The 17,695-nt window shown below is 39.9% G+C and overlaps 1 protein-coding gene across 1 annotated transcript in view; it reads right to left on the bottom strand.

The window, feature by feature from the left end:
• Positions 1-1,294: 1,294 nt before the first annotated feature.
• Positions 1,295-17,695, bottom strand: part of LANCL3 (LanC like family member 3) — a 95,522-nt gene continuing 79,121 nt past the window's right edge. Inside the window, exons 3-5 of the mRNA XM_060137603.1 lie at positions 16,963-17,160; positions 8,896-9,103; positions 1,295-2,130 (exon numbers count right to left, since the gene is read on the bottom strand). Coding sequence (XP_059993586.1) covers positions 1,971-2,130; positions 8,896-9,103; positions 16,963-17,160 — 566 coding nt within the window. The 3' untranslated portion in view covers positions 1,295-1,970. The remainder of the gene's footprint in view (positions 2,131-8,895; positions 9,104-16,962; positions 17,161-17,695) is intronic.

Below are 17,695 nucleotides of genomic sequence, written 5' to 3' on the forward strand. Positions count from 1 at the left end.
CATTTCAAAAGGAGACTACTTTGTAGAAGGCATTTTGTCTTAAGGCTTTCTGAGAGGTCCTTGACCATTCATGAAAGAACTTGTAGAACCCAACTTTGGGAGTCACCTGAAAGCTGCTATTGCCCCAATCTGAGTATGTTCAAAGATGAACAATTGAGGCCAATTTTATATACTTATATCTGAGGATGTGAAAATGAAACAATGAGCTACAAACATACATGCTTTTCAAAACCACTTTGTCCTAGTTTGTTCTGATGAGTGCAAACATAAAGAAAGTCAGAAAATATCCAGACAGTTCTTACCTTTCTTCAGCCCCAGATTCTTTGAGAATCTTGTGAATGCTAGAGATCCTCTTCCCAGAAAAAAAAGAGTGCGCGTGTATGCGCGTGCACACACACACACACACACACACATTTTTAGGCAACAAAATATTCCCCAACTCCTCCCAAAGTTCATCTATGAATCAAGAAGTTAGGAACTACCGAACTGAATAAGCGCTTAGGTATCTATCTATCTTATCTATCTATCTAGATACATATCTAGATATATATACATTCTGATGTAAACCTAAGCACTTAATGATACATATTCTACCTCTATCACGTATATCCAAATATTTAATGACTATTTAAATAATTGTTAAATCTTATACAGTATGCAATTTCCTCCTCACTCTGATATATGTAATTGACACTGACCAAATTCTAGAAAATGGATAAACTCATGTTCTGAGTATTGAAGTGACAGATGCTCCCACAACGTTCTGGAAACACTATTTACTTGAAGTAGTTTTACAGCTTCTATGTGTTTATGGCAGGGCTGAATTTAATATGACAACTTGGCTCACTGGGTATTGTAGACAAATTCTAGTGGAGCCTGTGTCTTGGAGGGTAAGGTGATCAGCCAGGGAGTTCACGCATCTCTTAATCTTACAGTATAAAATTGAGCGGTGTTCTTTTCATAATCACTGGTCCCTTTCTAGGCCACTGTGTGCCTGTCCCAGGGGACACAGTATTCCATCCAAGGCGGAAATGACCCACCTTCATAGTGGTTACCCTGATCTTTGAGATGAGTGATTTTTTCCATGAGTATATTTTACAGTTCAGCTAATAGCTTCATAGGGATTACATAAGCATTTAAAAAATTACTCACAATAGACAGTACACAGCTTATGCTTCAAATTGAGAAAAACACTTGACAGTATAACACTTGCTACGGTATTTGCTAGCCTGTGAATTTTGCTATTCTAATTGAGCTTTCGGAAAGAAAAAGGAACCCAGGAAGAGAGACGCTCTAAGACCTAAGGGAACTTGGAATTTGGGGGTTTAAACTAAGTTATGATATGACCTCTTTAAAGTGCCCAGGGTAGTGATAAAAAATAGAGATTCATACACAAATTTCTCCATTCATTAAAAATCATGAATTTCAATAAGTAAAGGCAAAGGACAACCAAGAGTTTCCCTTTTTGTCCTTCGGCAACCTGACACGTCCCTCCTAGCAGTTTTAGCTGGGCAATTACTTTAGTTTTCTGATCGTTTCTATTTCTGAATTTAGGGGTGGAGGGCACCCACAAATGGTCAAATTCTCTCTCCAATTGCAAAGGTATTTTTGGCATTTCATTGCCGTAGTCCACATTTCAATTTTGTTTTCTATCCCGCAAGTGAAAGACAGATGATTTCTCTTTCCCTTTTTCCTCTGATCTCTGGTCTCACATCTATTCCCTGAACTATTCCATCTCTAGGGGTTTTAGAAGAGTTGTGGTGTCTTTATGTTTGCAGGTTCTCACGCTGTTCTCCCTTCAATCAGGTATCATGTTGCCTCCACCTGCTTGCTCCCTCCCTTCCGACAGCAATGTTAAGGCTCATGGTTATGATACCATTGAATGTGGCTTATGTGGAAACTGCCTCAGGTAGTAAGCTCAGGAAATCTTAGGAACCTTCTTGCAGGGCCACGGTGGGACACGGAGCCTTCTAAACAAAGACACTGAAGAGAGGGAACTCAGCCTGGTTGGGCTGCAGCAGATCGATCAGAAAGCACACCGTCCCGGAGAAGCCTTCATACAAGCTGTATATACTTTCAAGGACCCGGGAACCAGCCTTGAATTCCTCGGTAAATAAAAATTCAGCAAACCTAAGAGAAGGAGAAAATATGAACAGTTTTCACATGAGTGTTTCCACATTATTGGCCCTGGGTTGCTTCTTCCTCCTCTCCGCTAAGTTCAAGTTTTAGCATCATTCTCTTTCCAGATGTGTATAATATCTTAAGGAAGCCTTCTTCCCTGTTAAAAAACGGAGAAGCCATTATGCCATTGTGTATGTTTCACAGTAGATCATGTTGGCAAGCAAATTCAACTATTTTCAGCATTTGCAAAGCAAAGTAGTTTCTGAGGATTTCATTCCTTCTGTCATCCGATGATTAAAAGTAAAAAAGACAGATAAATAGCCATACTTTTATTTATCTTGAAGAGAAGCAAGCTGATATAGGTCTCTGCCTTTAAAAAAAGTAAATATGCTGTGTTTCTGCAGGCATATCATTTCTGAGCTAGGGTTCATTTATATGTGACAGAGAGCAGAGACTGAAAATAAATGGGCAAGATTTTATACAATCTGTGCTTTGGGCAAACAAAAGAATGAGATGAATGGGAAAAGGCAAGCAACATTTTATAATCATGACATCAAACAGCAAACTCAGCTACAAGATAGATTATTTTTAGGACACCTGCCTTAAAAATAAATCACTGACCTCCAAATTCTCTATGGGAGATCTTTTCTTCTTTTACCTGTATTTGCCACAAAGCCTATTCAAATCACTTATAATGAGTAACATTTTTAGTAGCTTACAGGTTTTAAAGTGCTGTCACCTCTTTACAGACTTGCTCTACCCATTCCCATCAACAACAAACATAATCACCAATTCAGAGGCAAGAGCTCACAGGTTGAAAAGGCCTGACAGCTGATTCTGCCATAAATTTAGATTATTGCTACTACACAGGGGGTCCTATGAAGAGTAATTACTTGTTTGATCTTTTTTAGGGCTCTTTGAATTGATGGTAGCTTAAAATAAATCAACAGGAAACATACTGCAATTCTGTCTGGGACAATTTTTCTCTCAACTGTTTTCCTGAATATGCAACAATTTTTAATGGAAGTCAAAATTTTAAACAGTAGAATAATGACGCATCTTAAGAGTTAATTCAAAATTTGTAATTACACACTGAAACTTCGTGGTATAGTTTCAAGGAGTCTTAACTGTTTCGGTGCTGTGGATCATTTGGCAGCCTGGACTCCTTCTCAGAAAAAAAAAAGTCTTCAAATATGTAAAGAAAAATACACAGGATTCCCAAGGAAATTAATTATATTAAAGTATGGTTAGCGAAAATTTTTCAACCGAATTTGTGATACAGTGATATATGGATTCTTTATTAACACATTAAATAACAAGATCTAGTAGTGGGTCTAGTAACTGCTGACATTTCTAAGTAGTGATGGGAGTAAAACATATTTCACAATATCTGCAACAAGACTAATAACATGAGAATATCTACGACATCTATTGGTGACAGAGTCACAGCTACTGCGAATTCAGAATTGAAAGAAATGCTACATTTCAGCTTGAAACGTAATACTTTTCTCAAGTAAATTCACCAATCCTAGATTGCGAAGCCCTGGTGTAGCAGGAAGAGGAAGGGCTTTGGGGTTGCAATATGCAACTGATAATTTCAAGTTTGATGACCTTTGGGAAATTTCTTAATCTGACTTTAAAACGGTGAAGTTGCAGAATTGCATAAGATTATCTGTAAAGATCAAAGGTGCCATATATTAGGGCTCTGAGCAAAGAGCAAGCATTCGATACACAGTAAACAGAATTTTTTCACAAAAACATAGTATAGCAGAATATTTGTAAAATAGAGAGAACCATCCCACCACATTTTAAGAGAAATCCACAGTTAATTTTGCTCCCTCCTCTGACCTTTTTCCCCCCTAGGGTTAGATTTATTTATTGCATTATTGAAATCATAGTCTATAATATTTAGTATCCTATATTTTTTAATTTAAAATATGATAAACATTTTTTGTGCTTTTCAAAATAACTTCTAAATGATATATAGCAATTTACAAGAGTACCAGCAATGTGTGAGAGTAGCAGTTTCATTGTATTCTGACCTACACAGCATGTTATCATACTAAAGTGAAAATGATTGTTTCCAAAAACTACCCAATGGTGAAAAATTCAAACAAACAAATTCATTTTTCTAAAAAACTCTGTCAAAATAGAAGTCAGAATGGTAATTACGGAACTAAAAAGAATTATAGACACTGATAACATTACATATCAAAACCTATTGACTATGACCAAAACTGAACTCAGAGGAAAATTCATTGATCTGAGTTGTTGTTGTTGTTGATATTATAAAGATGGAAGGATTTCTAATTAAGCACTTTTTAAAAACTGTAGAAAATAACAAAATAAAGGGAAGGAACACTGGAAAATCAAAAATAAAGGCAGAAAACAATGAATTAGGAAACAAAAGAGAAAAACAAAAATAATTAATAAAAACCAAAAGCCAGTTCCTTGAAAGGGTAAGCAACATAGACAAAATGCTGGTGTGTCTGGCCAAAAAGGAAAACCATTAGGAATGTGAAATGGCATGTAATCACAGACATGGGAAATTTTAAATATCATGGAACTATACTGTTAGAACTTTATGTCAAACATTCGAAAATACATATGAACTAGATGCTTTTATAGTAGTTTATTCACTACCAAAAATAATTCAAAAAGAGGTAGAAAACCTGAATAATTAAATAATCATAGAGGAAACTGAAAAGGTGGTCAAATATTTTTCTGGAACGATAAATTCCAACTCTGTGTTAAAAGAGTAGTAGGCGATGACCAAGTAATGTTTATTCCAGGAAGGTACATATTGTTTGACTTTACTGTTTTAGGAACGGCCAAAAGATGTCTCCCCAATTTAGACCACACCATATTTAACTTTGAGTTATGATGAAGTGGAAATTTCAGTACACTAAACAATTAAATGCAATGCCCAAACAATATTCAGATATTACCTGTACATTTTCAGTCTTTACCTGTAAGTGAGAAATTTAAGTTGTCTGAAGGGCCCTGTAATCCCAGACTTATAACTAAGACTCTGTAAACTAGGACCAGTGTCCCAGAAAAATAGAGGGGTTGTTCTGATTCTTTTTAATAGGCTTTCTAGAGAATGACAACCCTGATGAAATTTATTCCAAAGGTGATATCACATTAGCCTAAGTAAGATCCCAAAGGACTTTTTTTCCCTATATTTGGGAAATAAAGGGTCAGGTTGCAACCTAAACAGATTAGGGAGCCATTAATCAAAATATAATAACAGACTTCTAAAACAATGGAGCTACAAATGGGGGACTCACATATGTTAGTATTTTTCCTTCTGTGCATACATGTAAATATCATAAAGGGTAGTTTATGGTTTTTTTTAAAGATCGAATATTAGAAAAATTGCCTTGGGAAGACCTCTCTGACAAAATGACTTTTGCGTGATGGTCTGAATGAAGTGAGAGAACTGGGACATATACGAAGAAAGTGAACATCACAGGTGAAGGAGACAAAAACTTCAAAGGCCTTGAGGTACATTGTACCTGGCATCTTAACAGAGTAACAAGGAAGCCACTGTGGTGCAAAGAACCAGGAGCAAGACAAGTAGGGCATGATATCAGAGACGTAATGGGAGGCAAGATCCTGGAGGGCTTTTTGTTCAGACAACAGACTTTGGCTTTTACTCTGATTCATGTGGGAAGCCATCAGATTATCCTGAACAGAGGAGTGTCATAATCCGACATGATACACATTATAAGAAGCAAATTTAAAAGATCACGGTGAGGGCTTCCCTGGTGGTGCAGTGGTTGAGAGTCCGCCTGCCGATGCAGGGGACACGGATTCGTGCCCCGGTCTGGGAAGATCCCACATGCCGCAGAGCGGCTGGGCCCGTGAGCCATGGCCGCTGAGCCTGTGCGTCCGGAGCCCGCGTGTCCGGAGCCTGTGCTCCGCAACGGGAGAGGCCACAGCAGTGAGAGGCCCGCGTACCGCAAAAAAAAAGAAAAAAAAAAAAAGATCACGGTGAAACACAGACTCACTCTTAATGAAATAAGCATAAAGGCAAGGATGTTTATTATCCTTATTTTTATTGAACATTGTTATGGAGATTCTGACCCATGCGATAGGAAATGAAAAAAAAAGAGTATATAGTTGAGAATGGAAGTAACAAAATTATAATTATTTGCAGATAATATGTGTGCCTACTTAGAAAACCCAATGGAATCTAATAGAAAGATTAATGGAGTTCAGTAAGGTGGCCAGATATATCATTTTGATATTTATCAAAACTAAGATGTTTGTAAGATAAATGCAGATTTATATGAGAGAAGGGTGTCTTAGATTGCTAAACTGCAATAATATGTATGTTTTTTTAAGTCTTCATAAATGCCAGTAATAAATGACCTGAAAACATAAGGGAGGAAAAAATTCCACTCACAATCCTGGAAACATAAAATACATAGTAATAAAATTAACAAGAAACATACAAGTCCTTCTTCATAAGATCAAAACTTTACCAAATGACATTTTTACAAACTTAAATAAAGGGAAAACATACCATACTCTTGGATGGAAAAACTCAATATTCTAAAAATGTGAATTCTCACTAAGTAACATATAAATTCATTGAAATTCCAATCAAATGTCCATAGGATTTTTTAATTTTTGAAAAATTGACTCTAAAATACAACTGGAAGAATAAATGAGAGAGAACAGCTAAGAAAAGCTAGAAATAAATGAATAATGAAATATAGAAAGTCCAGAAGCAAACCCACACATTTATATAAATTCAGTTTATGATAAAACTGGAATTTTAGATGATTGGGGTTATTGGCCAACAGATGTTATGGGAAAGTTTTGTTTTTTCATTAAAAAACACAAAGATAGATATCTATCTGACACTATTTTAAAAAGTAAGCTCTAAACTAATCAATGATTTAAAAGTTAAAGTAACTTCTAAATTGGGAGAAATGGGTGAAGGGGTACAAGTTTATTTTAAAAATGAAAATAAAATCATAAAAGTATTAAAAGTCAATGTAAATTAATATTTTTATAATCTTAGAATGGGAAAGGTCTTTTTTTTTTGCGGTACGCGGGCCTCTCACCACTGCGGCCTCTCCCGTTGCGGAGCACAGGCTCCAGACGCGCAGGCTCAGCGGCCATGGCTCACGGGAGCGGCACGCGGTATCCTCCTGGACCGGGGCACGAACCCGCGTCCCCCGCATCGGCAGACAGACTCTCAACCACTGCGCCACCAGGGAAGCCCAGGGAAAGGTCTTTTTAACTATAACATAAAGTCCAGAAATCTTTAAAGTTGACAACTTTATAAAGAAAAATACTTAAAATTCTTGTCTGGCAAAAGACCATGAAATAAGTTGAAAGAAAAATGGCAAAGTAGAAAAATATTTACAGCATATATTGACAAAGAGTTACAGTCCTCAAAATAAGCATCACAATAGGAAAAAATGGGCAAAAGACAAAGACAGTTTAAAATACCTCTGGATTTAACGACTTCAATTTAAAATTTTTCTCATAGTGCACAGAAAGGTATGTATTGGATATTTGGGACAATTTTGTTTGTATTAGTAAAGATTGCACATATGCCAAGTGTCCATTACTTAAAGATTGGTTAAATTAATCATGGTACAACTATAATAAATAACTACATAGTCATTAAAACAATGAGATAGATCTATACAAACTGAAATAAAGGATGTCCCTTAAAAATTGTTTATTTAAAATTATAAACTGCAAACATTATGTATAGTACTGTTACACATACATAATTGTTGGATCTTATTAATATGTACGTATAATACATACATATATATATATATAGGAACATACATTCATGCATAGAGAAATGTCTAGAATGATATAACTCAAATTGTTAGTGATAATAACAGTGAACACTTACATTGCAGTTACTATGTGCCAGGCACTGTTCTAAATGATAAATGAGGCCATTATGCTAAGTGAAATAAGCCAGTCGCAAAAAGACAAATACTCCATGATAACACTTACATGAGGAATGAATGTACAAGTCAGTCAAGCTCATAGAAGCAGAGAATACAATGAGGGCTGCAAAAAGCTGGGGTGGGGGAGGGGAAATGGGAAGTTTTTGCTCAATGGGTATAAAGTTTGTTACTGAAGGTGAATAAGTTCTAGAGATCTGCTGTCCAACCTTGTGCCTATAGCTAACAAGATATTACTGTACATTTTAAAATATGCTAAGAGAATAGATCTCATATTAAGTGTTCTCACCACAATAAAAAAAAATCACAAAAATACATATCCTTTGGCCCAGTAATTCCACTTCTAGGGATTTACTTACAGATGTACCCATACGTGAACAAAATGATATATGTACAAGGTTTTTCATCATAGCATCACAGGTAATGCAAAATATTGGAAAGAATCCAAATTGCCCTCCATATGGGACTGGTTAAATAAACTGGCTCATTCAGAAGATGTAATACTATGCAGCAATAAAAATGAAAAGTCCTTTATTTACTGATTTAGAGTGATCGTTAAGATAGCAAAGTGCTACCATTTGTAACAAAAAAGAGGGACAAAATATTACATATATGCCTATCTACTTGTGTATATATACAGATATGTATATCCCTGAGAAGATAACTAAGAGACTGGTAACTGTCTCCTGGGAAGTGAACTAACTTGCTATAGTGCACAGTGGAAGTATTTCTTTTTACACTTTAAAACTATGTGACTCTATTACCTGTTCCGAACATTAATTGTATTAACATTTGGAGGAAAAAAAACATGCAAAGAAAGGCTGACCTTTGGGCTCGGTAGATGTATTTAGAGTTTCCCGTGAGCCGGTATAGCAGCAGAAAGACATAGGCACTGCCAGCTACCCCGTGGCAAATCCCTGGCCCCTTCTTTAGCAGGCCCTTCTGCCACGTGAGTTCCCCACACCGGATACATGTGTCCAGGTACTGTGGTTTCTTGGAAACCAGATAAGCTTTTGCAAACAGATAGGCAATTCCTGTGAAAACATCAAAGACATTAGAGGTGATTTTCAGGGCTTAATACTATAGAGAGGAACTTCTCAAACTCAGAGGCTCACAAACCACCAATGTATTGGTAAAATACCCACTCTAACCTAGTAGGTCTAAAGTGAGCCCAGAGATACTGCATTTCTAATGACAGCCCTTCCGGGGACCACATTTTGAGTAGCAAGGCTATAGGATCTTCTCCAAGGGAGTCTTATTTTACCTGTGAGATTTAGTTTAAGTTGTTTGAATTGTATGGTGATACTGGCCCTGAGAGAAAGAGCAACAAGTATCTAGATTGATAAAATCCATAATTTACAAATGGGTTAATATTTGATGACACACACCCTGGTAAGCATTATGCATATGTGGCTATTTGGAATGGCTAAATGTTTACACAGTTTGCCCATCCCCCACGGATGTTCAGAATTCGTAATGTTAAAGTAGTTCTAACTACACATCCTTTCTTAAGAGCCAAACTGGGAGTCCTTCCAAAAACAACAATGATCCCAAGTGACCTGGCCAAGACTCTGGCTTCAGCTGTGAAGCAAGGCCCTCCCCACTTGATTGTTCCAAGGAAAGACACGTTCTTTCAAAACTCCTCGGCCAAGGCGATCTCAATTACACAGGCAGGAATGGAAACAAGAGAAGTGACAGCTATTAATAGAAACAATTTCCTCCACATTCCAGGTGCTCATATTCAGAGAGGAGATTAGTAACAGAAGCTCACTCTCTCTCCTGCCTCGCCTACCCTTCTCTATAGAAAGTGGGAAAGACTGGAATTTAGTAGATAATTTGACTAGCTCATCCATCAAGGTTACCTCTGCCTTTGTCTTTGACTAGCCTGTTTTCCAACTGTGTAAAGACAGAAATTACCTTGTAGAAAACTGACAGTAATGTAAATAATACCTGTCTCTGGAAACTCACATTCTGTACGGTAGATGCTGCATTGACTTCCCTCAGTCTTCGTGGAAGCAGCTAGTTTCTGCATCTATTAAGTAAATTCATGTCAGCGTTCCTAATAGCCTAGAAATATGTCCACTCTTTGGATTTTCCTTTGAACCAGTTGTAATACCTATGTGGTTCCCTCATTAATTTATGAGTTAAAATTGTTGACATATGTTTATGTTTGTATGAGAGTCATGATTTTATTCTCTTTTAAAAATGTATCCTGGGCTTCCGTGGTGGCGCAGTGGTTGAGAGTCCGCCTGCCGATGCAGGGGACACGGGTTCGTGCCCCGGTCCGGGAAGATCCCACATGCCGCGGAGCGGCTGGGCCCGTGAGCCATGGCCGCTGAGCCTGTGCATCCGGAGCCTGTGCTCCGCAACGGGAGAGGCCACAACAGTGAGAAGCCCACGTACAGAAAAAAAAAAAAAAAGTATCCTTTAACACTCCCTAATGACGAACACATAACAACGGGCTCTCCTCAGCCAGTGCTTTCCAGTCAACCACTGACAATGGTCACCTATAGCACTGTCCTCCTTCAGTTTTAGGAAGAAAGTGTCATTCCCACAAAGAATGATTTTTAAAAGAATTGAACTTAGTTAATTGCACATTCATTCATTCACTGCATCCATTCATTTGAAAGTGCTCATTGATGATCTGCTGTAGGCACAGCCCTAGGCAGGGCCAGCTTCATGGGCATGTGACCTGTACAGCCTCACAAAGGGCCTCCAGAAGGGCCCCACCCTGGATTGAATGCTCTGTTGTTGCCATCTTGAAATTCTTAATCATTTTTTAAAAAGGGGTCTGCATGTTTATTTTGTACTGGGTCCCCCAAATTACGTCACCAGTTCTGGCCCTGGGTGATATAAAATAAATGCTAAACACGATTCCTGCCCTTCAGGAAGGCACTGCCTAGAAAGGGAGAGAAAATTATGTACTTTTGACTGATACATAATAAGACATGTAGTTCATGATGCTGTGGGGACATAAAATGAATGGCCCTGAAAATAATACTAGAGAGATCGGAAAAGTGGAAGCTCCCTGAGGGAGACAGTCAGGGGAAGCTTTGATGGAAGTAAGGCTTTCTTCAGGACTGTGTAGGATGCATAGGAAACTGCAGGCCTGAGGAGATGGAGAGAGAGCATTCCAGGCATCAAATCAGCAAGTGCAAAGTTTCTAAGCCACAGTAAACAAGTCACATGAAGACCAGTGGGGCAGTGTTCTAAGCAACAGGACCATGGGCTGGAAGGGTAGATTGGGCTCGCATATTGGATGATTTTACAAGTCCAGATGGGCAGCTTGGACTGTATTCGTGGGCAGTAGGGAACCAGTGGGACTGTTTTGTTGTGAATTGGTTGGTTTATATTTTTAATGATGTGATTAGTATTTTAGACAAAATGCCCCACTGTGGGGTCAACCAAGACTGAAAGAAGGGCAATAGGGTAGCTATGAGCTGATCGTGTCAGCAGAAAGATGGCAAAGAGGCTAATGAAAGAGACAGCTCACAGGATGGATGGCTGTTTAGATATTAATTGAGCACCTACTATATACCAGGACAGTAGTAGGTACTAAGTTTTTTAAAAGCCTCTGCCAGGGCTTCCCTGGTGGCGCAGTGGTTAAGAATCCTCCTGCCAATGCAGGGGACACGGGTTTGAGCCCTGGTCCGGGAAGATCCCACATGCTGTGGAGCAACTAAGCCCGTGTGCCACAACTACTGAGCCTGCGCTCTAGAGCCTGCGAGCCACAACTGCTGAAGCCTACACTCTAGAGCCCATGAGCCACAACTACTGAAGCCCGTGCACCTAGAGCCGGTGCTCCGCAGCAAGAGAAGCCACTGCAATAAGAAGCCCGCGCACCGCAACAAAGAGTAGCCCCCGCTCACCACAACTAGAGAAAGCCCGCGTGCAGCAACGAAGACCCAACGCAGCCAAAAATTAAATAAATGAATAAATAAATTTATAAAAAAAAAGAGAAGCAGATGGTTTAAAAAATAAATAAAAGCCCCTGCCTTCATTAGTCTTTACAACCTAACTGGGGCACTCATTAGGCTACGTGAGGGGACAGAGAGGCGTTGAGGAAGCACAGAGGAAGGCTCCTAACCGACACTTGGAGGTAGGAAAGGCCCACTGGTGAAATGACACCATCTAACCTGGGTACCAAAGGAGGAGGAGGAACAGGCCAGGTGAACCGGAGCCCTTGGTGCTCTATCGGATCCCTTTACTTTACTGGCGGGTGCCCCATCCCCCAGCTGCTGTGAGTTGACTGCTGACAAAGCTCACTGCTGCCCTCTTCTTGGGAGATACGGCCTCAGCCAAAGGGGTGGCTATGCTATGCACCTCCCCCAGAAGGTTTTGGCCAATGATTGGCTGCCTCAAGACAGAGCAACTCTGTGGTGTCATCTGTGCTTCTTAGCTTCCCCACCACCACCCAGAATCCAGGTGAAGCTACTCTCCAGGTGAGACACACAGAGCCCTTTGCCACCCAGCTCCTACTCTGTCCTCCTGCCACTTCTCCCCCATGCCCTCCATGAAGCGTTTACTTCAGTGAAACCAAACCACCCCACAGTTCCCCTTCCTTTACCATGTGGTTCCATGCCTCTGACTGACTTTTCTTGGAACAAACTTCCCACCTTTCTTAGTCTAACTTATCTCAGGCATCACCTCCTCCAGGAAGCCTTCCCGGAACCTGGAGGAGGACCAGAAATCCCTCCTTTGAGCTCCCATCACTCCTTATACAAGCCTTAGCACTCACACAGTATCATATTAAAATTACCTGTTTTTTAATATAAATAATTTTTAAATGGAAGTATAGTTGATTTGTAATATTATATTCATTTCAGGTGTACCGGATAGTGATTCAGTATTTTTACAGACTAAACTCCATTAAAAGTTATTACAAGATGACTATAATTCCCTGTGCTATACAATGTATCCTTGTTGCTTATCTATTTTATACATAGTAATGTGTATTTCTTAATCTCCTACCCCCATCTTGCCCCTCCTCCCTTCCTTCTCCCCACTGGTACCCGCTAGTTTGTTTTCTATATCTGTAAGTCTGTTGAAATTACTTGTTTTCATGGCTGCCGCCCCTAGTATTGTGCCAGCTACCCAAGGGCACGTACTCTGTCTTGTTCATTTTTGCTCCCCAATCTGTGGCATGGTGTTTGACACATGGCAAGGACTCCACAAATGTCTGCTGACCCTGTAATGTCCCATTTCTCACCCCAGCGCAGGCCGATGCTGAAGCGGAGATGAAAGATGTAGAAGGAAGACGGGTTGAGATGGTCTAATTGCTAAACCAGGCCATTAGCCCCAGGCAGCTTAATGGGTATTGATCCTATGGCTCTGGCCAGAGACAAAGGGCCTCTTCCTGCAGCCTGGATCATGGAATGGTACATGGACAGGACCTTGAAAAACTTCTACACCTATTGTCTCCTTACCTAACCTAATGAAATCCACAATAAGGTGGCTTAACCTAAAAGGAAAGGACGTTGGATTTCTTTGCATTTGCTGGGAACGGTGTCATTTCACCCTGGGAACACTGATTATTGTGCATTGACATGAAACCCGGAGGCAGCAATGATATATGTCTTTGTCAAATACAAATGGGAAAATGAATTATTACTTAAGAAGTATGGTTTGAGAGGCTAAATCTTGGGGACATGTGACCCAGCAGAGCCTCGTGATAGCCAGACTTGGCACGTTTCGTTTCAACATCCTAGAGAATCAGCGCACAGGTCCATTCTGGGATCCGGAATTTCACCGAAGCACGCATTGTACGGTGTGCACTACAAAGCTTAGTGACCAAAGACACCTGCACTGTACAAGTACTTACTGTTCTCTATTCAAAGTCACTTACCCAGGAGCCCTCATGAAATGATTTAAAAAAATATAGCTACACCTGTGTTTCACCCAGAGTAAAGGAAATGCGCTGTCAGTGTGACCACAGATGATGTAACATAATGCGATCTAGAGTTTCTTTTAGCCACAGCATTTGTTTTAATGATTTTGTAAATGACTTTTGTCCTGTATTACAGAATCTTTAAGGCTAGGAAGGGGTCAGGTGAATCTGCCTGCTATACTTCGTTGTATTTAGTGAGAAAAACTCTACGCTGTGCTGGGTATTTATAAATGTGGGTGTCTGCAAATCTTTTGGGCCATATCCCTCACGAACGGTAAGGGTCCACAGGATTAAAGGGGTCTGTGGTGAAAAAAAGACTGAGTTTCACTGCTCCACCTCAGTGCACTCCTTCCACAGATGAACAAAGGCACAAAAGAAACAAAGTGGTTTTCTCAAGGTTACTTAGCTGGTTAGTGTCTGAACTATAATTAGAACCCGGAGTTATTAACTTAAGAGTCCAGAAGTATATTCACAGCGCATAAATGATAACTAAGGCTGTCACCTGTAGAGGTGGGTTGAAGGAAAGTCAATAGGAAACAATTATAGTATCATTGATGAAGATAAGGTATCATTGATGAAGTTCCACACTGTGGATTATTTCTGGCAGGTTTTTAATCACAGAATCAGTCTGCCGCCCCAAACCATCTGCACTGTTCGTAAATCTACTCTCAAAAAATCTTCTCACATAAGTGAGAATTATTTTTCTAGGTCATCTCTTGTTTTAGAATTTTTGGAGAGCTTACTGTTGCCAACTTAAGAGGCATCTTCATGGTCTTTAACCTGTACTTACCAGATTTATAATCACTCCTGATGCTATTTTTAGCACATCTCTTAAAAGGAAGACCAATACCCTTGAGATGGAAGTGCGGGCTGGCAGACATAATGGGCTCCATTTGGTTCTTTATTCATTTGTGAATTCGTTTATTTTTTGGCAGTCCAGTGAATATGAGGATTGAATGATTTTGCCCTGCAACCTGCGTTTAATCTAACCAAGATACTGAACATGAATGATAAATGAGGATAAATAAAGTCCCCAAGGTGATGAATACTATGCTGTACTGTTATGGTCCATGATTTACAAAGACAGATGGGATGTGATGTACAGAGAGAATGGAATAACCGCCCTTCAAGAACCCCACATCAATTAAGTGACCCAGCCACTCATTTTAGTAAATTATCTTCCCACTCTTCACAGGGCTTTTACTATACATTGAATCCTTTCAAAATATGCTGTATTTAATTTGGAACATCTCCAAAATTCAAGGATCCTGGGGTGCTTGGAGGATACCCAAAGGCCTTCACTGAAAATGATGAAAGGGAATAGGAAATGGGAGTGTTGAGCGTAACATGAAGAGATATCATTTCCAGAATGGTAAATAACTGCTGTTTTTCTTCAGAAAGTTCAAAGCAAGAAAAAGGTGGGCTCAAATGATCACTGGCGGGAATTAGCCTGGACATAATGCACAATGCCCTGGCGCTGGTACAAGCACACACGGGAGCCTTTGAAGTCCTTCCTTAAGTAAAAATGGAAGGCAGAGAAAATAAAAATAGAAGGACTAACACTTCTATTATTCGTCACCTCAAACTGTACTGAAGAAAAAATGAAATTCCAGTTGGATTAAAGAACATTAATTAGGTAAGGAGGGGAAAGGAAGTAATAAAAATCAGGTAACAAATGAAAGAGAAATCAAATATATTTTAAAGCTGTACTCGTGGCACTGAAGCATAGCCTTGAAAATTAAATAACACTCCTAATCAAAAATGTGTGTATTGGGCTTCCCTGGTGGCGCAGTGGTTGGGAATCCGCCTGCCAATGCAGGGGACACGGGTTCGAGCCCTGGTCTGGGAGCATCCCACATGCTGCGGAGCAACTGAGCCTGTGTGCCACAGCTGCTGAGGCCCGCGCGCCTGGAGCCCGTGCTCCGCAACGAGGGAGGCCACCGCAGTGAGAGGCCTGTGCATTGCAGCAAGGAGTGGTCCCCACTCACCACAACTAGAGAAAGTCCATGCACAGCAATGAAGACTCAACACAACCAAAAATAAATAAATAAAATAAATTTATAAAAAAAAAATGTGTGTGTTATTTTGGTATTTTAAGTCTCTCCTCTGGCCAATCGACCAAAATGCACTGTCTTTTTTGAATTGCCCCTTCTCTAAGGCCTAATTAGCAGTGTAATGGGATTGGGGAAAAAAAAAAAGGAAAAGATGGGGTCTGATAAGTTTCCAGGCTCGATTCCAGAGAGTTCACTGCAAATGGCTTCTCATTTCTCTAGACTTTTCATTAGGTGATAATGGAAACCGTCATTTGGAGAAGAATTACAGAATAGTCCATCTTCAACCTTAATGTGCATACAAATCACCTAGGGATCTTGTTGAAGTGCAGATTCGGATTCAGTGGGGCTGGGGTGGGGCCTGAGATTCTGGATGTCTAACAAACTCCCGTGCCACTAGTCCAGGGACCACGTTTTGAACTGCCAGGTTCCAGATCTGCACTGTCCCATGAACTTACTGAGCGCTTGCAACGTGGCTAGTCTGTATCAGGATGGGATGTAAGTATAACAGAGACACGGGATTTCAAAGACTGGATATTTAAAAAATATGAAGTCACTCGATTTTTAAATTTGTTGCATGTTGAAATAATATTTGGCGTATATTGGGGTAGATCTATTATTAAAATTCATTTCACCTGTTTCTTTCTATGTTTTAAACAGGGCTACTAGAAAGTTAATTTCATATGTGGCTCGTATTATATTTTGTTGGACAGCACTAGTTTAATTTGTATACAAATATTGTAGATAAAGATCATATATTTTTTAAACACAGGATCATTTCTGGACATCCTTTACTGATGGAGACTTTCTTGGCTTTGAAAAGTTTCATCTTGACCTTTTCATCTCCCAAGGTAGTGGCATAAGATAAGAAATACCCTCACTTCTCAGAAAAGGCACCCGTCTTTGGCTAAGCCCAATGAAAGGCAATGCTATCAGATAATAACATGAGTGAGACCTGGGGCGCCGTGGCACCAGTGCACCAGCTCGTTCTCCCTCTCGATGGCCTCGCCGAGCTCAGGTGGCCAGTTGCAGTTTTGTTCCTGCTCCATAAGGAAGTCCACGCTCTGCCACACCAGCTCCTGATCTGAGGGCTTAAGGTGCTCATGGTAAGAAAGAAGCATCTGGAGGATGGACGACAGGCCATGAGCTGCTCCTATACAGACAAGCAAAGCATCATTAATTCACATAATTGGGAGGAAAACCAGTTTGAAGTCTGGGTGTAAGTATTACAGATTGATGAAGGGGTTGGGGAAAGCCAGGCATTCTAGGCAAAAGGAACAGGCACAAAGGTTACAAAGGTATGAGAACACTTTGCCTGCTGGAGACTTTATAAATGTGAACCAGGGAAGGGAGAGATAAAGCTCGAGTTTGGAGAGGGAGGCAGGCGATCTGCAAAGGGGCTTACAAGTCATGCTTGCAAGGAGTGATGGGGAACCACTGAAGGATTCAAAGGGGTAGTAACTAACTTTCATTTTACAAGCCTCATATCTCAAATGTAGTCATTGTGATTCAGTAGTCTGTTATTGATCCACTAATACTAAAAACTCGAAACTGTCAGCGGCTGAACCCTGCTTCCCTGTGCAGAGGTACTATTGGCAGTGAGCATATAAGCTGTTAATTTTCAGCAAAATTAGGCCGGTGAATTCACAATCAAGAATAAAGGATTTGAGTCTTTAGTGAAAGTCATT

This window comes from Lagenorhynchus albirostris, chromosome X, assembly GCF_949774975.1.
Source record: "Lagenorhynchus albirostris chromosome X, mLagAlb1.1, whole genome shotgun sequence".
Lineage (NCBI taxonomy): Eukaryota > Metazoa > Chordata > Mammalia > Artiodactyla > Delphinidae > Lagenorhynchus > Lagenorhynchus albirostris.